General features: G+C 33.0%; 1 protein-coding gene across 13 annotated transcripts; it reads right to left on the bottom strand.

Annotated features, from left to right (window-relative positions):
* Window positions 1–308: 308 nt before the first annotated feature.
* Window positions 309–23,409, bottom strand: LOC128238050 (uncharacterized). Of its 13 annotated transcripts, XM_052953626.1 has the most exons (18): window positions 23,284–23,404; window positions 19,246–19,269; window positions 15,488–15,511; window positions 14,001–14,041; window positions 9,924–10,347; window positions 9,599–9,768; window positions 9,198–9,225; window positions 8,962–9,057; window positions 8,509–8,613; window positions 8,045–8,137; window positions 7,266–7,352; window positions 6,698–6,763; window positions 6,241–6,306; window positions 5,785–5,871; window positions 5,213–5,278; window positions 4,758–4,823; window positions 4,304–4,390; window positions 309–3,833 (listed from the first exon to the last, which is right to left on the bottom strand). In XM_052953626.1, exons 2-18 carry the CDS (start codon window positions 19,253–19,255, stop codon window positions 3,706–3,708), a joined length of 1,644 nt encoding a protein of 547 aa, XP_052809586.1. In that variant the 5' UTR covers window positions 19,256–19,269; window positions 23,284–23,404; the 3' UTR covers window positions 309–3,705. The 13 variants fall into 13 exon arrangements, with proteins under 13 accessions (XP_052809586.1, XP_052809578.1, XP_052809587.1 ...); XM_052953618.1 differs by lacking the exons at window positions 14,001–14,041; window positions 23,284–23,404 and adding an exon at window positions 22,679–23,202 and having other exon boundaries at window positions 9,924–10,795; XM_052953627.1 differs by lacking the exons at window positions 14,001–14,041; window positions 19,246–19,269; window positions 23,284–23,404 and adding an exon at window positions 22,679–23,204.
* Between the last annotated feature and the right edge of the window lie 253 nt (window positions 23,410–23,662).

Genomic DNA, 23,662 nt, shown 5'->3' with positions numbered 1-23,662 from the left:
TCCACATAAATGATCTACATAGAATAAAGCCATGTAAAAGTCGAAAGCTTTATAATTTTCATTGGCCTACAAAGAATTACGAACACCGATTATGTGTATGTACCGTTGAGTAAAATGCTAGGTAAAAGCTCAATGTTCTTACCAATCTATTGGTCAAGGGATATAACTTATTATAGATCTCTTGTTATTGAGAGAAAACAAGTATGACACGTACTTAAATCAGTATAACTATATTAAATACTTCATTTGTTAAGGGCAATGAATAGCTTCAGGTCTTAACCTAGCACATGTGAAGAAATCAAGTCACATTTGCCTTACAGTTTATTAAAATCAAGCAAAAACACTAAAACTAAACATAAACAATTTAACTAAAAACTAACCATAAGTACAACATAAAATAGCAAATGTGTAACACGAGGGTCATACTGGTTCTATATTGCTCGCCTGAGTAACATTGCTCTTCGAAACAAACCTTTTAATATTATTGGATGAATATTGGGTGTAAATTGTGGAAATTGGTGAGCCAGCAAGGAGTTTTAAGTGTTTGACATAATCAACGAATGTTTGATAGCACATGAACAAGTATCAAAATTAAACATGTATTTATGTAGAAATAAACACAATCTGATCAAATGTCACTGCATATGGACCAAACTTGTGACCCTTGAGAGTAACGAAGCTTATCCTTTTATATATCTTGTAACCTAGCTTTTTACTGCACATGGGCCGGTTTCTTAAGGTTTTTAACGGTGTCTTTGACAACTATGGACTCAGAAGTATAAGCTAACCAAGTGTGGACGATTGAAGGATGGACAAAGGACATTTAACGTATACTAATAACTTCCAAAATGAAACAACGAAACGAATGCAAGCAATACAAATTAGGTTGAAGAATGCCAAACTATATTACTTTTCTATTCCACATGAAGTCAATTTTTGTGCTTACATACAAGTGTTTAGTTTATACCAGGGTTCAGTGAATTGGACAATTATAGTTTTAATGCAAAAATGTATGCTCGCATTTAAACAAAATACAACAACGTGGTTTAAAACAGCACCCTCACAGATTTACCGTTTTGACCAAAAAACAAATGTCTTGGAATGAGCCAATTTTTGCGTGATTATTTGCAAACCAGTGATATGAGACTGCTGACAAAAGAACAGATCGCAGTTTTTCATATTTGCGTAAAAAAAGGTTTTATTACTAAAAGCTGATTCTGAGACAAAAACTAAAAGAAAAACTGTCAATCTGTAAGGGTGCAGCTCTAACCTAATCTTAGTTTCTTGATCGGAGAAGAAGTCGTTACATGTTGATAAAAAACATACTATTAAAACGAAAAAATTAGTATTATTTATATGACAACAGATTCTCTAAACAAACTTTGATTAGAAACACTTTAAGCGTTTGTGAACATTTAAATGTCGATACTGTTTTTCTTTGTTCAAGTGCAAACGGTTTTGGAATATGTCTCGTACAAAATATTGTTGTATAATTTATACAATTAACTATTATATCAAAGATGATTTAAATTATTATTATATTATGTTGTGCTCGCATCAAATATTATAGAACCATTTAAAAGAAAGAATAATAATAATAATAATAATAATAATAATAATATATAATAATAATAATAATAATAATAATAATAATAATAATGATAATAATAATATATTTGTATAAGGGAAAAATCATATTACATTTCAAAACATAATAAACATGTGCAACCATTCTTCTAAATGTTAACTCCTTACGTTGAAGACCTTAATACAATTAAACCGTGTTACAAATAAAATGTACAATGTTTTTCATAAAAGGCTATAAATAATAATTTATTCATGCGATTTTTTCAAGAAAATAATACGTAACAGTTGACACTAAGTCCGACGTGCTCAATCCCAATATACAAAATATGGGAAACAAATTGTTCAAGGAAACATGCACTAAATTAACAAACATAATATGTACAATGTTCATTACACAGTGTTCCTTAACTGCAGTAAGGTCATACCGAATCGTTTCTATGTTAAACGTCCGCGGTCGGATAGGTTTTTGGCTACCCGATCGAAAAGAACAACACATTTTATATGATCAAATATCTTGCCGCATACTTTTAATTTCTTTTTACTATAATTCCGACTACAGAACACAAGTGTAAATAGCATGATAGCCTTTGATATAAAACAAAGGATTCATTATGTGAGATTTCCATGATCAACACTTATATGTTGTTTAATTCATTTTGCAATGGAAATCGATCTAACAATTGTGAATTGTTCAGAATGGACTAAGGGGGCTCTGGCTTCGATATTCTACATATTATGTAACTCATTTAATATTCGTTTGTTATCGGGTTGTTGTTTTTTATTTCAGGATAGCTTGAAATTTTTCAGCTAAGGTTTTTAACTCTAAACATAAAAACAATTCAATATGGGCTTATACTAAAGCGATCTAAACGAACGTTCGAAATTCAAAACAATTAGATCGCAAATAGCTTACTGCCATATATTTCTCACAACATACATCATTGAAAAACGCTTTTGCTAACTAAAACTTGGTGAAAACTCGAAAATCAAGTTTCGGTGTAAAACGTATACACTGCATTTACAAAACTATATCACTGAAATAGTTGAAATAAAATCGAATATACAACTGTTACTTAATCCTGTTAAAACATTTCTGTGCATGCATACAAATGTTAGGGGCGTACGGGGCTCTAGTTCTTTTCAAATTGATCTTTTTGCTAAGTTATGACTAAAGCCGGGTCCTACATAAACAAAAAGCAACAACATCGTTTGACCCTTTTTATCTTTTGATTGGAGAAGAAACTCAATTCCATCTAACTTGAAAATAAACAGAAGTTGTCACTTATTAATGAAAACATACTTTCAATTCGACAAAAGTCTGTATTATTGAAATAGATACAGATCCGCCAAAATATCTTTAAAACTCTGTTTAAAAATATTTGAAGCATTTATGAATATAAAACTATCGATAGCATTGCATTTTTTTCTGGTATTTTGTGCAAATGATTTAGGACTATTTTTAGTGAAGAGATAAGATTTGTATAATATATGCAGTTCACAAAAACTTGCATCGAAGAACAAAACACTATTTGAAAAAAATCATAAGCCTTAACTGCTCACAACTCCTTACACTATATAAGCAAAAGATGGTGATGCCCCATAAAACTTGCTCTATCACAATCAATGAAACAATGTCAAACAAACATTTCTAGAAAAACATGAACTTAAATATCAAGGAAATGATGTGCAGTTTTCCTCCCATGCAGTAGCAATAAATCGATCTAAACGAATATTTGAAATTTTAGATCGAAAAAAGCTCACTGCCATAAATTTCAAAAAACACATATCATTAGATCTCGCTTTTATCAACTAAAACTTGAACAAAATCGAAAAGTAAGTTTATGCTGAAAGCGAATACACTACACTCATAAAAAACATATCACTCATATTAATAAAAAATACAGAAAATACAAAAATAATTTCAAATACAAATAAGCCATATCTTCATTACGATATAAAACAAATCATTTGATTTTCTTCATATTTTGTCTTATTTCAATTTACGTATTTACAATAGAACATCACTTTAAAAGCTGCATGCAACAAAGCTTTGGCGCAGTGGTGGTTAGTGGTACGCCGCATCAGCTTTACAATCAGCTGACATGTTGTTGTTTTTGTTTATGGTGGTTTCTTGGGGCATATTTGACATGCATGTTTGGGTCTTCGGTGAATGCATACATCCAAACCATCACCGTGTTTCTCATCGGTCAGAGGGCGTTGACCATGTTGCCTTTGATGCATTAAATCTGCAATAAGATGATTGGCGTATCTGTTCAATACTAATTTGAACATTCTGCGGTTGATGTTTTGAAAAAAACGATATTACTCTGCTACACAGATTTAACACACTCCGCACAGATCACAAATTGTTCTAAAATAAATTATGTTAATTTATTTTCGAGAACATCACTCAAGCTCAATCGGCAGTATGTTTCGTTAAAATATGTTTATACAATATATGTGAAGAGAGTTATAAAGTATTAACGTCTGCTAAATCATTTTCATTGGCATAATGAGCGAGAGTTTAATTTTGTGCTGCGATGGAAACAGGAGCATCCGGAAAAAGTATCTGACCGGCTTGATGGCCACCAACAAAGTCCATAGACGACCAGTGGTACTGTAGTTTGTTTAATATTCTTAAGTTGCTGTGTGTTAACTTGTATTCCATGAAATACTCATACAATATTTGTATAATTTGCATAACGAGGTTGCTTACATGTGTTGTATTCACCTGTTTCTGTTCCATACTGTCTTGCAATCTCTTTTCCCAAATTATCATCATCCAGGTTGACAGTAGGTTTACCTACAGTCCAATAAAGGCCAAACTTATATGAATGTAGTTTCTATGTCAACTCGGTTCATATACACATGGACAATTAACTAATATATTAATATTGACTTAATGTTTATTGTCCATGTGTTGCTTTAATAGTGTTTGCATAAGTTGCGTTGTCTCATTGCCATATGATATCATCGATGTTTATAACTTCCTATGTTTTTGTGTTTTTGCTAAGGGGCACCTAACTCGAGCAGTTCATTTGAATTAAGACGGCGTTTTATTCACTTTAAACAAATGAAAGCGAAGCAAAAACACAAGACTTATCCTAAATGTAACTATGTATAACAAGGGTTACTTATGTGTTAGATTTCTTCTATCCGAAAGTACTTGCCATCATTATTATGGAGTGCTTGGTCCATCTGCAGATACGCATGTGTTCGAACAACACTGTCACCGACTTAAAAATAAAAAAATAAAACAAATTTCATTCAAGTTTACTTTCGAGAACCATAGTGTAATCGCAAATAATCGAGGGGGTAAATGTTAATCTAATATACAAATCAAATTAAAAAAAGAAATACTAATACGCTTTATTCTATTTTGAACATTCCGCGGTTGATGTTTCAAAAAAGGACACGATTCTACTCTACTACACAGATTTAGAACACTCCACACAGATTTTAAATTGTATTTGAATAATTTAGGAAAAAGAGTGTATAGTGTTAGGGTAAATGTGATAGTATTCTCTCACACGCAAATTTCTTTCTTTTTTATAAATAGGCTTTAATAAAACAAAATGACAAAAGTAATTATTCAATACGGCAGACTCACGGCACTAATACTTACCACTTTCATGCTGTGGAGAAGCATTTCTGTGACCTCTGTTGAACCTGGCGGCTTGGGCTACAGGTACTATAATGGAATTAAACATAATATAATGAGTAATGAATATTATATATGTCCTATGTATAATTCGTATGATAATTCCTTACTGTAAAGACCAAACTTGTCTGATGAAACATTTATTGGTGTGTGTTGAGTTAATTGTTTTCAAGACGTTCCATAAAAATACTATTTAATAGTTTATAGGACCATTTACAGATTTTCTGCAACATCAACCAAGCTCTATTAACAGAATGATTAGTTAAAATGTGTTATTACAGTGATTGAGAAGAAAGTTATATTAACGTAAGCGAAATCAATCTTGCTGATATGATGTTGCGCGAGAGTTTAATTTTATGCTGCAAGGGAAACAGGAGTAAAAACACCTGTCCGGCTTCGTGACTGGTGACCACCAACCAAGCTTACATACGCCCAGCAGTGTTGAAGCTTATTTGGTATTCGTATGTTGGTGTTAACTTGTATCCCATGAAATACTCATACAATATTTGTATAATTTGCATAACGAGGTTGCTTACATGTGTTGTATTCACCTGTTTCTGTTCCATACTGTCTTGCAATCTCTTTTCCCAAATTATCATCATCCAGGTTGATGGTAGGTTTACCTACAGTCCAATAGAGGCCAACTATACATGAATGTAGTGTCTATGATAACTCGGTTCATATACACATGGATCATAAACTAGTATATGAACATTGACTTAATATGTATTGTCCATGTGTTGTTTTAATAGTGTTTGTATAAGTTGCGTTTTTCCGTCGCAATATGATATCATCGATGTTTATAAACTTAACATCCTATGTTTTTTTTCTGTTTTTGCTAAGGGGCTCCTCACTCAAGCAGTTCATTTGGATAATGACGGGGTTGTAATCAGTTTAACCAAATGAAAGCGAGGTTTATCCTGAATTTAACTACATGTATGTATAACAAGAGTTACTTATGTGTTAGATTGATTGTATCCGAAATAACTTGCCATCATTATTGAAGAGTGCTTGGTCCATCTGAAGATACGCATGTGTTCGAACAACACTGTCACCGACTTAAAAATGAAAACCAAATTTTAATTGTTATTCAAGTTTACTTTCGAGAATCATATTGTAATGGTTAATACTCGAGGGGGTAAATGTTAATCTATGTGCAAATCAAATTAAAAAGTAAATACTAATATGCTTTATTTTATTTTGAACATTCCGCGGCTGATGTTTGATGTTTTAAAAAGGACACGATTCTACTCCACTTCACAGATTTAGAACACTCCACTCAGAATTTAAATTGTATTTGAAAATGTATGATAAAGAGTGTATAGTGTTTGGGTAAATGCGATAATATTCTCTCACACGCAAATTTCTTTTTTTTTTGAATAAGCATTGATAAAACAAAATAACAACAATAACTAGTCATAACGGCAGACTCAAGTCACTAAGACTTACCACTTTCATGCTGTCGAGAAGTTGTGTTGTGACCTCCGTTGAACCTGGCGGTTTGGGCTACAGGTACTATAATAAAATTAAACACAATATATTGAGAAATGAATATCATATATGTCCTATGTATAATTCGTATGATAATTCCTTACTGTAAAGACCAACTGGTCTGATGAAACATTTATTGGTGTGTGTTAAGATAATTGTTTTCAAGACATTCCATAAAAATATTATTTAATAGTTTATAGGACCATTTACAGATTATGGGCAACATCAACCAAGCTCTATTGGCAGAATGATTAGTTAAAATGTGTTTTTACATTGAGTGAGAAGAAAGTTATATTAACGTTCTTGCTGGTATGATGTTGCGCGAGAGTTCGGTTGTGTGCTGCGAGGGAAACAGGAGTACTCGGAGAAAAAACACCTGTCTGGCTCGGTGACTGGTGGCCACCAACCAAGCTTACATACACCCAGGAGTAATGTACTTTGTTTGGTATTCGTATGTTGGTGTTCACTTGTGCCCCACGAAATACTCCTATAATATGTGTTTAATTTGCATAAAGTGTTTGCTTACATTTGCTGGCTTCGCTTGTTTCTGTTTCAGACTGTCTGGCATTCTCTTTTCCCAAATTATCATCATCCAGGTTGACGGTAAGTCTACCTACAGTCCAACAAAGGTCAAATATATATATTAATGTAGTTTCTGTGATAACTCAGTTCAAATTCACATGGATCATAAACTAATTTATAAACATTGACTTAATGTTTTATGTCCGTGTGTTGTTTTAATAGTGTTTGAAAAACTTGCGTTGTCTCCGTGCCATATGATATCATCGGTGTTTATAGACTTAACTTCCTATTATTATTTTTTTTGGCCACCAAGCTCCTCAAACAAGCAGTTCCTTTGAAAAATGAAAGCGTTTTATTTGAAAAACTGTAAGCGAAGCAATAACAAAATGCGTAGGCTGAATGTAATTATGTATAAGAAGGGTGACTTATGTGTTAGATATCTTTCTCGAAAATACTTGCCTTCATTGTTGTTGGGTGCTTGGTGCATCTGAAGATGCGCATATGTTCGAACAACACTGTCACCGCCTTACAAATGACAACCAAACTTTAATTGTTATTCAAGTACAATTTCGAGAACTAGTTTTGTATCGTAAATGATCGAGGAGAGTTTAGTCTTATAAACAAATCAAATTAAACAAAAGATAACTAATTTCAAGAAAATGGCTTGTAAAAGAAATAAAATTTATGTTGTGTGTCTTCACTGGAGATAAGTTGGATAACGAGATCCAACATTGATCAATCACAACATGTCTCGCGCTAGTTCCACGCTTTGTCATGTCTTACCATATCTGTTCGGTCTTTGATGGTCGATGTTGTTACAGCCATTATCAACTAGGTGATTCTGTCTTCCAATGTTTCCGCTGCTTTCAACGGGTGCTGAAGTATTGTTTTCATGTTTCGTTTAAGGTATTCGACAGTTAGCATTAACCATATTATTAATTTGATTTCTATTGATCTTAAAAGTATTCTCCAAACCTCATTGATAAAAGGTTTTAGGTACATTTTTGTCCTATATGTTAACTAAAAATGAAAAATAACTTTTTTTCAATATGTTTTGCAAGGCCCAAAATGTAATGCTGAAAAATAAGTTTTTGATCCTTCTTTTTTCTCACACTTCAAGCGAAATCAGTTTACTATTGCTTTACCAGGCATAAAATGTTTATCTTTATGAGGTTAAATACACTAAAGCTGTCCTAAACTGTACTAGTATCCCAATATTAAACATGCAAATTAATTAGAATACTTGCCATCGCTGATGGTTCTTTGTACGTCGGCTGGATTGTCAAAATGGTCATCAATTATTGCATTTGACCCTGGTTCGTCCTCCCTAGCGTCAGCTAGCCTAGCATTAGCTATAATACGAGCAAAATGTTTACATTTTATCTACTACATCCTACCTGTTATTAAAGGCATGTACGAGTTCATTAAAACAAATTCATTTTCCGTTATTTTACAAGAGCAATACATATTTCAACATATTTTTACTTTTATTTGGACAACTTGAAATCGACTCTGACTCTTGATCTAGTCCATCAATTTTGAACGTACGTCTATTTTATTGCCTAGTTTTCTTTTTGATAAAGAAATATACTACTTGGGTAAAACAAATGTTTATTATTACCATGTGCATATATATTAAATAGATAAATACAATTGTTGCAAACTTAGTAATACCATAACAATATCATATTTAAACTTACGGCTTCCATTCAATGTCACATTCTCGTTTACACGAATGTCTCTTCCGTGCATATTCCCATCGTCAGTTGAAGAGTTGAATCTTGAAAGCGTGTCATCTGTAAACAAGTGATAAATGAAAATGTCACACAATCTGTAAATATATGATGTAAAATACATACGATCTTGAGACATACGAGGTTAATACATACGAGGTTATTTCAGAAACTATTTTATTAAGATATTTTTTAAGTATTACCATAGTGGTCCGCTGCATTCACGCTCGGCTAAAATTAAGCGATACAACTAATAAAACAATGTTATTTTAAGACACGTTATATATGATTTAATTAAATAATGATTTTATAACGTGTTTTACATGAAATCAATACCGATAACATTATTAGAATAGTATTCAACAGTCCACTAACATTAAGACACAAAGTGCCGGTTTTTTAGAACTTTATTTAAAAAACCTTGTTAACGAAATCGTTTTCTAAAGGTGCACTATGTCATGATGAACTAATTTGTTTAAGTAAAAAAATAGTTGTGAAAAGTACCACGGAATTCACTTTTGTCCATGAAACCTTTAGAGTATAACATACTTGAAAGTTTTCAACGACCACAATTTGTGTTTTAAGGATAGATTGGACAGCTTACGTATATGCAAGGCAAACCAACGACCCCTTCTTCATCGTGTGTGTCATTATTTCTGAAAGGCCCCGGTAGTGCTGGTTCGAGTCGTCCACCACTGGGACCGTAATCAGCTGGATCGTCAATGGGGAAGTTCCCTAAGCCTTCGCTGGTTTGTCCCGAACAAAGTGCTTGATCTAAATAAATAAGAGATACACCTCTCATAAAGTGTTTGTTTTACCATTGACAAATACAGGGACAATTAATCAGTTCTTTTATTCAGAAGAACAAAAAATGGTTTCATGGGAAAACTGACTGATTTTAGATATGTGAAATAACCGTATTGGCTCACCTGTGTGCGGTCTTTGTTGTCCTGAATTGTTTCCGGCAACAGATACAGTAGCTTGACCTAACTCTGAATGGAAATTGCACGCAGGTGATAGTTGTCTGTGGATTGCTTTCACGTCGTCGCCTACTTGCCAATTACTGTACCTTACTTTGCAGGAAAAGCATCTTGTGGCATCTTGTCCATGGCTTCCCTCGTGATAAAATCCATTTAATGCTAATATGCAAGCACTTCCTTTACCTTTGTATTCATAAAAGGACATAAACCTAAACCATTGCCATTTATTTTTTTCCTCTTCAGTGAGAATTTCCCCACGGTTGACGGCGTCGAAATATGTAGAAAGACCAAATGCTTGCAGTTCATGTTTGTCGATCATGTGTACATTGTTTAAATTTCTTTTTACCTCTAAATAGCATGGATCCTTTGTTTCCTTAAAATGAAATGGATATCGCGGAATTTTCTTTGCATAGATGTGTTGCATTTCGCCGGAATTGTCCTCGGTACGTTCGTCCAAATCATTTTTGATATTCGCTACTTTTTCATTACATTGAAACGGTTCAGTAATGTGTGTTTCTTCATCGATTTCAATTGGTGTTTGTTCTACATTTTTTTGTTGTGATAAATTATTCTTTACTAGTTTGAATATGGATTTAATGACTGTTTGGTCATCGTGTTCGCCTGAAGAAGTGTTGTTACTGGTGTCTTTTTGAGATGCTAAGTTCTCATACTTTATTTCATCTGAATTTTGCTGCAGATGAAAATGGATGTTTTCGAAATTGTTGTTGTCCCCGATACTGATATTATTCCCCATTTCGATTGTCAGATGTATTACTTGTGGTGACGTATACACGTTAATATGTGTTTTTGGTTTGCTGATTCTGGAGAACAAATGACCATATTTTAACGGTTTTCATACATAATGATTCTGGTTAAGGTGTTTTTCAGATTCATAATTTACAAGAACTAAACATTGAACAGAAACCTGCACGCTGAATTTTACTAGAATAATTTGATGATCGTTGTATACATCTCATCAGTTAAGTGTGTATAAATATAGTCATGAATAACCATGCATAATATTTAATGACATTTTCATATCATTTTTTTTTTCAAAAATCTGGACACAGCATCTTCACTAAAAGTTTATATTAAAACTCACAAATTAAGCCACAAATTTATTAAAGGGCTTATTTTTCATATTCTAGATTTTCAATATCGCCACACATATAAGATTATCGATAGCAATTCTAGTTAAACCCAAAACCATTAAAAAATATTCTTGAAAACTGCGGTTTTTTACCTGTGAAACAGATAAATATGTGACCACAAATATGAACGCCCGAGGTGAAATTGGCACAACAAAACGCATGTTTGCTATATGTTCTTTCTTAACAATAATCGAAGTGGTGAATACCGACACCGAGATCACCGACCATCACTTGCTTTCGGCTTAAGTGTGGTAAATTGTCTGACATTCTTTTTGTTGTACTGTTTAAGAACATTAATAATGGAATCGGCGATGTAGACGACCTCACTTTTATATATCTTGCCAAAGCAGTAATCAAACGAATATTTGCAACTTGTTCTTTACCATAAACATCTATAAAAGTCAATTTATACGATTTAGTAATTTTAATGCAACGTATGGCTACGGCCACAAAATGTCGCGAAAAGCTAAGAAATGTTAAAAGTAGCCGACAAATATACAAGCAAAATGGTATATAAACAGAAAAACTCAAATTTTATAATTGTATGATTGTGATAACTAGAATACAGTTTTTATATCATTGCAATGCCCTTTAATAAAGTTATGACCAGATGTTTATGAAAAGTTGAATGGGCAGAATATCCGCGAAAAGCCGCTTATAAAACATATTTACGAGAACATTTTGATGACTCGATTGAAATCTGTGTATTTTTTTATGATTGGTTGAGGTTTTAAGTGCCGTTGTGCTGTCACGAAAGACCGAAATTATAAGAACAGTTTAAACACATTATAAATTTGAAACAAAAATTAGAAATATACAATAATTGTTTTTCATCGCATTTAATAACCATTAGTCTGTCAAAATTAGGAAATGCCAACATCATTTAAACTACTTTGTGGATCGTAGCAAACATGTATAATTCGTCATTTTCCTTTTCAAGCGATTTTCTTCAGCTGATAAAAATTTGAAAACATAGACTAACATGAATTTCCGTGAAATATGTAAGATAATTGTACTTTGCATGCAGAGCCAAGGGTAGGTGAACAGCTGGTAATTTACGTGAACTATGTTAAACGCGTCACATTGCAGATTCTTATAGATCAATATCATCGAAGTTGTTTAATAATAGTAAATTATTCATTGACCACACAGTCGGTCACTCATTTCTTAGTAAATGTAACATTCAATCATTGACATTTCATAGCTGTTGGACTGTTTCAGCCATCGCGAAAATGGTCAGTTTGAAACGGACGAGGACAACTGATAAAGTGCCTACCAGATAATAAGTGACAATGAAGATCACATTTCTGTTAATAACACATACATGAAAACGACTCAAAAGAAGAGTACAATTCAGCTGAAGTCGGCTAAACGTACTTGAATGAAAGGAAAGAAAATTATCGGCAGGAAGAAGAATTCAGCGATTATTGAAACGAGCAAGTACTTGCAAAAAGAACTGCAGAAAGAAATAGTCGTGGTGGTAAACAAAAAGCTGGAGCACAAACACATGAGGCGTTTTGGCAATGGTAGATATAATATAGACCGCGTGATCAGCCACCACATGTTCAAACAACACGTGGTCACATAAACAATGACGGCGAGAGCAGACGATTGGTCGAAAGTCAGAGCGAGGGTCGTGACATAGGAGCACATGGTATACCATGGTAAGAATGCACCAATCAGCGATGAGACGGAAACCCCCGGATATGACTTACTCTCCGATGCGTCAACCGACTAGGGATTCGGCCAAGGCATACCAAATGACTACTCATATAGAACCACGAATATAAAAATTGTAACGTGAAACATTGCTGGGCTAAACAAACACTGTGAAAATATTTGATTGAAGAATTTTTTAAGCTCATTTGACGTTATTTGCATTTGTGAAACTTGGAGTAAAACTAAGGGCGAATTTGATAACTTTATAGAGTCACATTTTCACTTTGATTGTATTAGAACAATGACCGATAATGCTGTACGAAACACTGGGGGAATCAGCGTTTTTATAAGTAGTGCTCTGTTTAAGTTGAATATTATTGAACGTATATATACGCATTATAACGACTGTGTTGTATTACATATAAACTTGTCTTTATTGCATGATTGTAAAGATGTTATTATGTACTTCACATATATTTTGCCTGAAGGATCCACAAACTATAATCGAATGACTGAGAAAAATGGTATTTTGCAATTGTTTGACAATTTTGAAACCATTAAGCTTGACTATCCGGATAGTTAATTGTTTTTGTCCGGGGAATTTAATTCACGTACGAGAGACTTTTTAGATTTTATCCCAAACGATAATCTTGACTTTATATTTTGTGACGTAGAATACGAGGGAAGTAATTTTGAAATTCCACGAAACAACACAGATATTATTCGAGGGAACAATGTTGGTAAAACATTAGTGAACTTTTGCTGTATTTATGATGTGCATCCATTCAATGAAAGATTCCCAGGTGATATACGGGGAGAATATACTTGCTTTTCAAACGACGGAGTTAGTACCGTTGATTATATGATAGCCTCTTCTGGGGGTTTTCAATATGTTACGGATTTTTCAGTCTTGAATAAGGACGAATCTGATCAATTTCCTATCTCATGTAAATTGAAATTTAAAGCGAAAGATATGGTACAAAGAAGAGAACTGCTAGATGATATAAGTAGTAGAAGTAGTAGTAGAACGAAAACAGAATCATACTGTTGGCGGAGTTCGTTTAAGGATATTTTTGCTAACAATGTCCGGCATTTACTACAATTGCACGCACATGCAATATTACAGTCTTTGAATGAGGGTGTTAACCAATATATAAACAAGTTAACAGCACTATATTATGAAGCTGGGGAATGTATGAAATTTAGAGCAAAATACGTGTCTGATCAACCTCCGTGGTGGGATGACGAGTGTTTCACCTTAAAACAACACAAAAATTACGCATTACGCTCATTTCGCCGTTCAAATAATATGTATGACTTAAGAATATGTAAAGATAAACGCAATGCGTATAAGACCTGTTGCTTTATGAAACAGTACGACTATCAACGTAGAAACAGATTGAACCTTGTAAACAGTCCTAATCCCAACTCTTTTTGGAAACAACTGAAATTTGGTATAAAGGAACCAAAGACTGTGTGTGGTTTGATTATTTCAAAAAGTTTACTATATGACGATAACGCTGTGTTAGTTGATCCTAATACTGAAAATATTCACAATTCAATTGATCATAGTGTTAGCCCACTTAACGATCCGCTTACCTTAAATGAGGTAGAACTTGCTACTTCTAATCTTGTTAAAAATAAAAGCTGTGGATTAGATGGAATCCCTTCCGAGTTTTATAAATACACTTGTTCTGATATAGGACCTTTTTTGCTACACTTATCTAATAGCATTCTGTCGACTGGCATTTTTCCTGAGTCTTGGGGGCAAAGTATTATATGTCCTGTGTACAAATCTGGACCCAATACTGTACCAGGGAACTTCCGGAGGATATCTATAACTAATACAATGTACAAAATATTTTCAGGTGCCATTAATAAAAGGCTATATAATTGGGCTGAAGACAACTATAAAATTGATGAATGTCAAGCTGGGTTTCGTCGTAATTACTCGACAGTCGAAAACCTATTCTGTTTACAAGCCATGGTGCAAAAATATCTATCAAAAAAGGGAGGGCGCTTATACTGTTTATACGTAGACTTTCGTAAGGCTTTTGACAAAATAAACCACGTTAAACCGTTCCAATCACTCCAAAATATAGGCATACATGGTAATTTTTCTCAAAGTTATGTATCACGATTTAATTACATGTGTTAAAACACCAGTTGGGGCAACAAACTTGTTCCCATGTAATGTCGGTACAAGACAAGGAGGCAAGTCAAGTTCGACAATTTTTGTCCTGTTCATTAATGAATTATCAGCCCTTTTACGAGAAAATTGTGGTTCTTGTATTTTCATTACTAATGACATGCCAGATATTATTTTCCTAATGTTTGCAGATGACGTAGCTAATTGTGCGGAAACGGTTTTTAAATTGCAACAACAATTAAACGTAATAGATAGTTTTTGTTCAAATACCGGTATGGAGGTCAATCTCAAAACAGGGTTTCCGATATTTTAAATTAAGGAAAACTTTCTCTAAATTTGTTAATGGTCATTATAATCTCATATCAAAGTACAATAGTAGTCTTAAATCGCTCATTGCTGATGGTATTGCTCATCCCGATTTTTATGGTGATGTTTTAAAGAAAATTCGTAAAACTAAAATATTTCCAGCAGGCAGTTGGGCAGATAGACTTAATGAATTACTTGGATTTTATTTAAACCGTGGATATAAAGGCAATATTTTGAAGAGCACTTGCCTTCTTGTATTTGAAGATGAATACCTGAAACAAAATATTGGGTTGAATATAGCATCCTTTCATAACTAAACTTTCAGTGCTTTGATTTTTATGAAGAATTTGCTACTGCATGTTATCTTTAAAACCGTTTTTGGCGAACACGTGTTGACTGACTCCGAGTGTTTTGGCTGTGACTTAAATTTCTTCAAATATTTTACGTTTTCAAATCATTTGGAAGGAGAGAATAGCATATACTAGTCGCTTTTATTTTTAATAATGTTTTTCTTTATTTGTTTACAGTTTTAGTACTGTGATTATGTTATGTTTTATTATGAAACTCTATGATCACACAGTTTTAAACCTTTTAAGGCAGACTGTGTGTGAAGCTTTTGGTTTCTAACGATGACTGCATCGTATCTTTGAAAAGTATTTGCATTAGGTGCTCTGAATTGTTTCCCTCCGTCTGCAGATAGAGTTGGAATCTCTAATCATTGAAGTACTTGGGGTTTACCTTTTCGTTTTTTATTATTATTTGTTTTATTGATAAGTTTCCTCAAGTTAATGCATACATTGATAAGATTTATCTTTTGCGTTTTATCTTTTATTAAGAATTGTTGGGATAAGAGTGAGGTTTGTGCACATAAACTGGTTTAAACCCCCAGTAAATTTACATTTTACTGACCGTTCCAAGGCGGTACCTAACAATTCTTGATAAGCATACCAATTATTTATAAATATATATATAGTATTTATGCACTGTGCTGTCTGTAGAGTTGTGTGCTGTTCTATGTTTCTTGTTTTTGAATTTGTGTTCTATGTCTTTGCCTATGCCACTAAACCGGGTTTATGTTTAAACTTTTTGCTACTGAGCATGTTTCTGTAGCTTTTTGCATATATATTGATAAGACTGAAATAATTGTTTTTAGAAATGGTGGCCCTTTACAAAATAATGAGAAATGGTTCTTTCGTGGCGTAAATATAAAAACAACATCTGTTTATAAATACATGGGTATATTGTTTAGTCCACAGTTGTCATGGACGCCAGCACAAGACAAACTAGCAGATCAAGCTCAAAAAGCTATTTTTGCTATTAAACGTTACCAGAAACCTTTTGGTTATTTTCCAACAAAAGAACTATTTAAAATGTTTGACACTATGATAAACCCATTCTATGTTATGGGTCCCAGATTTGGGGCTATACATTCTGTCCTAAGATTGAATATGTACAAAACGATTTCTGTAGGAAGCATATTGGTGTTAATAAAAGCACTAATACATGTATGATTCTTGGTGAATGAGGAAGATTGCCTTTATGTATAAATTATTTTTCTAATTGTATTAGATATTATTGCAAATTATTACAACTTTCTAATAATAGATACCCTAAACAATGTTACTTAATGCTCAAGTCGTGAGATGAAGTTGGACGCACTTGCTGGGCAACTTATATTAAGGATATGCTTTTTATGTATGGCTTCGGTTATATCTGGATATCTCAAGATGTTGGCGATATATCTATATTTATCAGTGTTTTTAAAAGGAGAATTATTGATTGTTTCAACCAAAACTGGCACGATTCTATTAACAGTTCAAGTCGGTGTTTTCATTATAAAGAATACAAAACCTTTGCTTAATGTGGAACGTTATTTATCTTTAGACTTACCTTACAAACACAAAATAGCTTTTAGATGTTCAAATCATAAATTGTTAATTGATACTGGTAGGCATAATAATATCCCAAGAGAAGAACGCGTTTGTCGGTTTTGTCTAGAAAATAATAACATTTTTGTTTTAGACTGTGAATACCATGCATTCTTTATATGTTGTAAATATAATGATATACGAACGCAATATTTATTTAATTGGTATTCTAATGGTACTGAATTAGAAGATTTTTATAGGTTATTAAACACAAATCAATCTGAAGATTTACGAAAACTAGATTATTATGTATACCATCTCCTTCTAAACATTAATTGTTAAGGGGAAGTTATCATGATTTTTATTTACACTTTGCTTGTATGGATTAATTACCCTGACACAACTCATGCCTTTCTTGTATGTTATGTATTTTGGGCCAGTGGCCTTTAATTACTCAATAAACTGTTGACTTGACTTGAATTGGTAGATGAACGAAATGTATTTAGTAAGTCTAGTTGATAAGAAAGGTGTCCCGATGCGTATAGTTAACTCAGATAAGAGTAAGAAAAGGCCAACTTTACAGGTTTTTTTTTATAATATTAACTCAGAGAAGGTAAAGGTTTGCAAGTCACTTTTTCTATCAACTTATGGCCTGTAGGAAAACATGATGTACGCTTCGGTACAGTCTTGTGACAAAGAACACATAATGTTTAGGACAAGTTCAACTGATAGTACACGCGGAATTTCAACAGCTTCTTAAGTTGATGAGTGTAATACAGAGGAGTATATTCAAAAGCTTCCTAAATTATCATCTCATTAAGTACTGTCCGATAGACTCCGACATGAACTACCTTCAGACAGAGGATTGGTGCATTCGTGATGTGTACAGAAATTGAGACAAGAAAAAACCTAAAGTAGGCATAACTGAGTTCAGACCAATGCGACACGTGTGCTGGCTAACTGACAGGAACAGTCACAGATGAATTATGAGGAACTGTGAGTCGTAAGGATGGAGCCAGGGGTGAGAAAGCAAGTGATAAGACAAACGAGGAGAACAAAAAAACACCATAGTTTTCAGCATGTTTTTGCAGAGCCTGTTGCTTTGTCCGAATCATTGTTATTAATTGTAATGAAATTAATTTTCTCTGTAAATCTGTAATATGGGATAAATAACATTGTTTGATACAGTGTTATTACACATGGTGCTGTTGTTTTATACTTACTGAGTCATAATCATTCGAAGTTTTAGTCAGACACAACTGCAGCTATAAGCAAACTAACCATTGATTTGTTATTTTATGCAACTTTTTTTGTGATCAGCCGATAAAAAGTACTGGTAGGTATTGACTATTACATTTTAGAATAGTAAACACGACAAAGTAACAGTAATTATCAAGACAAATCCCATTTATTGACACGTCATAATTCGTCAAATTATAAGTTATATATTTTTTCCTGCATTATATATGCACAGTTGCCATGAGTGTCATTTAATTGTAAATGGTTATATAGTGGTATACTGTCGGTACTAAGTTGAATTTCTATATGCCTAAGTCTAGTCAGACAAGTGCTTATTTGAGTTAATTATTTTACATTTTATTATTACATTATCTCCATTGTTCCCTTTTGTTGTTTGAATGTAACTGTGTATGTACATTAAACTTGATTTGAAGCATTGCGAAAAATGTCAAATAAACCACATTATAGAAACCATAAAGCCAAACAACCCATTGTGCTGTTTTTATTAAGGATACTTAGTGCCAAATGAAAAAACATTCGGAGCTCATTAAACCAATGTCCAAATCTAATAAAACTTACTGAGTACCAAATAGGTCATATTTTGATAAATAGTAAGTACTTTCAGAGCCAAACAAGCCCATTTGCAGCTATAATTTAGCCTACTCAGTGCCAAATTAACCACTGGTTGGCAACCATACAGGCCAATCAGAGCCAAAATATGCATGTGGAGCTCTAATTAAGCCTATTCGGTACCAAATTGTTCCCAGTTGTGGCAATAGTAATTCCCAATCATAGCCAAACATGCTCATGTGCATAGAGTTTTAGAGATAAATTATATATGTAAAGCATTATAATCTAGATATCCACTAGGGCCACTACCATGTATGCTAAAAACATACCTTTTTTCATGTGTCACATTTGTTCTGTAAATAAGTATATACCCATAAGACAATAAAATGGAAATGCTTTTAGTCTAAACGTGTCAGTATTTTATTTGTTACATAACATTAAATGCCTTTACTGATTGTCAGCAAAACAATGTTTGTATTCCAATGGAAGATATATGACACAGGTTTTTACTCTTAAGTATGTAGCACATGCACACCCTCTACAAAGCTTCTACAAAGTATGCCCGTTTTAATCCAGGTTTTTTTTTCGCTTTAAGTATCTAGGTTGGAGTAATGTACAGCTCAAAGACCATTTATTTTTGTTATACTGACTTCTTTACTAGTGTTGGGACTTAAAGGCCCAGACCACAGAAATAAACTTCAAAAAATTAGGAATGTTCAAATAACGCCCCCAATAACGAGGTTAGGAGCATTAAAAATGTCCAAATAAGCAATCTATGGCCCAATGAGCCATCCGATGTGCAAATGATATAAACATTCTTGTGCAATGTATGTGCTAAGTCAATTAAAGAAATTAATATATTAGCATACAACCAATAAAATGTTTATTTTTCCATTTAAGCTTACCTGTGTTTACCTGAGTTAATTGCGTAAATATCTAACTGTTTTTTTTTGCGGGGAAAAACCCTGCTTAAACCGAACAAGTTTTGTTTTCAATTCCGACTACCCACACGATAGTTATACGAGTATATTAAGGTGTCACCACAGACAGCGTATTGATAGTGAAAATGTAGTTGATACAAAAGATTAACATCAATATTTAACTTTAGATTTTCAGTATATAACGATAACACTATCGAAACAAGAAATTGGGTGGGAGTTTTTCGTAGAGAAGACATGTGTTTTAAAATCTTGTTTTATGGTAAAAACACTTTGATATGCATAGGTATTTTTTGAGATAAATGACTTAAACTGCATTGGAAGTCTAAATCCTATCAAGAACATTTTGCCTGTGCATAAGGACAAAGCGTTGCTAAGAGTCTGAGGTTGTGAAAAAGCATCCCCTTGCTTTTGAATAATAAAAAAATGGAGTCCTTTCAAAATGTTCATTTTATGTAGCCAATATGTTATTTTATATATAAATGTACTAGACAGATGTTTTAATTTTGAATATGGCTTTATCACGATTTGGGCAAGATTAAGTAAATGTTTCGCTTTTAAGGCATTTGTTTTAAGAATAAAGATAATTTACAAAATTATACATATTTGTACACAATTCATTCGGAACGTATGTAATTTAATTAAAATGAATCTCTCTTGAATTATTCTTAATTAAATAACAAACGGAAATAAAGCTCCATGTTCTTCAATAAAAATAACTGCAACAATGCCTAAACACAAAATATTTTTATTTGGCCTTTCCAATACATGTACACTCTTTATACAACGTACGGATAATGTTATTTATCAGATTACATGTGTTGTGTGTGGAGTTAATGGTTTTGTCTCTCAGTTTATTACTATGTAAGAAAACAACATAAAACTCTAAAGACTCCATTGTCAAAATGTTCATATTAGAAAGAACTTAATATTATATGTGTTTGGAGTTCTACTTTGCATAGAATAAGCATATTTTGAATTGTCTCCATGCCTGTCAAAGTTAATTTTTTCACAATAAAAAACTTATATAGTATTTGATAGATTAAATCATAACCGATTACTATTATAGCATACTTTGAGAATCTCGGTGGCAAATAATTTATGTTAATATTTTCATGAATTTCTTTTTGTACACTGGACACGTTGTGACACCTTAACACAATTACTTAATGACATTTAAAACGTAAAAAACAATACTGTGGTTTAAAGAAACGCTATTATTTTTAATTATCTAGTATAAAAAAATATTTCATATATAGGAAACGATGAACTAACTTCGTCGTGTTTAACTTTCAAACTAATTGTTCATGAAGTTTAATGAAAACCATTGTGATCTGTAGAATTTCTAACAAGAATGGCGTGAACTGCTTCAGTTCAACAAGTTTAATATGAATTTAGGAGCACACCATCAACTTGTTAGCAACGATGTTGTTAGGGTTAAAGACATTTAGAAACATGCGCAATGCACAACAAAGGTTACCATCACTCGGACTAAGTAAAAACCAACTGTTGGGAACAACTTGTAAATAGTCAATAAAATATAATATACTTTGTTATGAAATTAAAAAAGACATTTATCTCTGTAAAAGGAGAAAAATAAGACCGTCTTTTATTGGGTTAAAGAGTAGTTTAAAATTTGCTTGGAATATTTATGAAAAATCAAATATTAAAGATAAAGAACTTAATAATTGGTCAGTTGTAAAATTGTTTATCTGTACCACATACGTTTTAAAAACAGTAAAAACTAATATACTTTGTACAAGAACATACTGTAAATATTTTCTTTACTTTTTTCACCTCGTTTCTTTGTTTATAAATATACATATATATATATATATACATTTATATAATTATATGTGTGTTCGCCTTGTTAGTTATGTCAAACTTGTTTTAACATCTGAAATAGAAATAAAAAGACAAGGATGTAATATAATAATTCAACTTATAGGTGATGTTTTGTTTTTAAATGATATCATATTGATACAATTTAAATGTAATACACTAGTATGTAGAAAATTCCCTATATATATGAAAATGTTTTGTGAGGTATGTTCCTGTGGTGTGCGCCTACATGGCCTATAGAAAGATTCGCCTCTGTTATGCACAAGTCAATTGTAACCACGGCCCCCTCCCCCCTCCCAGGTCCGGGGGTATACCGGGGATAGCTGGGGGAATGGGCTGTGTTTTTACCTTTCAGGTGGCCCCGCAGAGCCGGTTGAATGCGGTGGTTTTGTCTTCGCTTTAAATATGGCGGGGAATGGGCCTTACCTAGAGTCCCTGGGGTGCGGGGGCATTTGGCGGGGATTTTACCATCTGTTCGTCCCCGCAGGACGGGATTTTAGCCGGGGTTGGCTGGACCAGAACTCAAAGTCCCCGCTATTCTCCGGACCTGGGGGGCCGTGGTTACAATTGACTCGTGCATTAGTTTAGCTGTGTTAAAATGTCAGAAGCTCAAGCAAAACTTAGTGGTCAACAAAATAGTTTGTTAAATGAGAAGGCAGTATTTTTCAAGTTTTCCAATACATTTATTGCAGTAAATAAGCAATCAGCCGTGATTGATTTTAACCAGGTGAATGTGTTTATATGGTGAATGACCCAGTTGTGGGTAGTTTAGAACATATCACGTAGACCAATAAAACTAGATATCGATGCGTCGCATCAAACCATTCAGTTTGTAAGTTAATTATAACAATATTTATGTATTACATAAAATCTGAGAAAAAAGACTGCCTGTTCAATATAAAGTTTAAACAAAAACACATAAGATATACATATTTTACTTTCCACATACTTAATTAAGTTAGAAATTCCTAGATAACAATACCTTGATCTTCAACATGTATATAAACACAAACATAGATATATCCAAAATCCAAGATAAGTTATACAATCTATTTAATCAAGGCTGTTTGCGTAATAGTTTATAGCTAGCGAGAAAAATGTCAGCTTTTCCATGAAATATCACTAATTTAGTTCCGTGTCTGGCAGGTAAAACAACCACTGGCTTATACAAAATATAAAATAATTTGTACATCTATATTGTGATGGTATGTTTAATAATTAATTGTTTGTAAATACTACTGAACTTGTGAAGACCACCTTAAACAGTATAATTAGAAATAATACTCATTAACAGTAACGTTTTAATTTAGAAACTCGTTCCCGCAAAAAATGATTATCGATTCCACCCGTGAGATTATCACGGCAGATTAGGGCGATTACTGTTTAATTGTCCGACGAAGACGAGCACGGACATCCCTAACGTCGTTTTCACTTTCGATGTTGAAACAAGAAATGTTTAAAAAATGGAATTAGTGCCGTCTAATTCAGAAAACACTTGAGAAAGGAATTGTTTATTTCACTTCCAATTACTCGTGTTTACAAGCAATAGCCATTCAAAAACAATTCGTTAGGTCTCAATTAATTTACCTTTCTGACTTCCTGCTACACTTGTTTGGAATATTCCGAAACAGTAACAACCTTTTCGCATATTTGCTCAAAACAATTGCTACGAATACTATTTTTATATCAAATAATTCTTAAGTTGAACAAAACCAGTTTGTAACAAAATGTTGTCTTCTTGACTTACTTCACCAATTCCGTTTACCTTAATCATTTTCTGATCAAAGCAGGGGTGTTCTCAAAGCAGTTAGTGAACTTGTAGAAAGGGTTACCAGTCACTAAATTTGATTGGTATATAATGTATTTCACATTGAATATACAAGTCGGAGCACACATTTGTTGCATTTAATTTATAATCCTACGCCTTTTGCCATATTCTCATAAACTTATTCAATAAAGGGGCATT

This window comes from Mya arenaria, chromosome 6 (assembly GCF_026914265.1).
Source record: "Mya arenaria isolate MELC-2E11 chromosome 6, ASM2691426v1".
NCBI lineage: Eukaryota > Metazoa > Mollusca > Bivalvia > Myida > Myidae > Mya > Mya arenaria.
The sequence above is the reverse complement of the archived record's forward strand: the minus strand, read 5'-3'. Positions and strand labels throughout refer to the sequence as shown.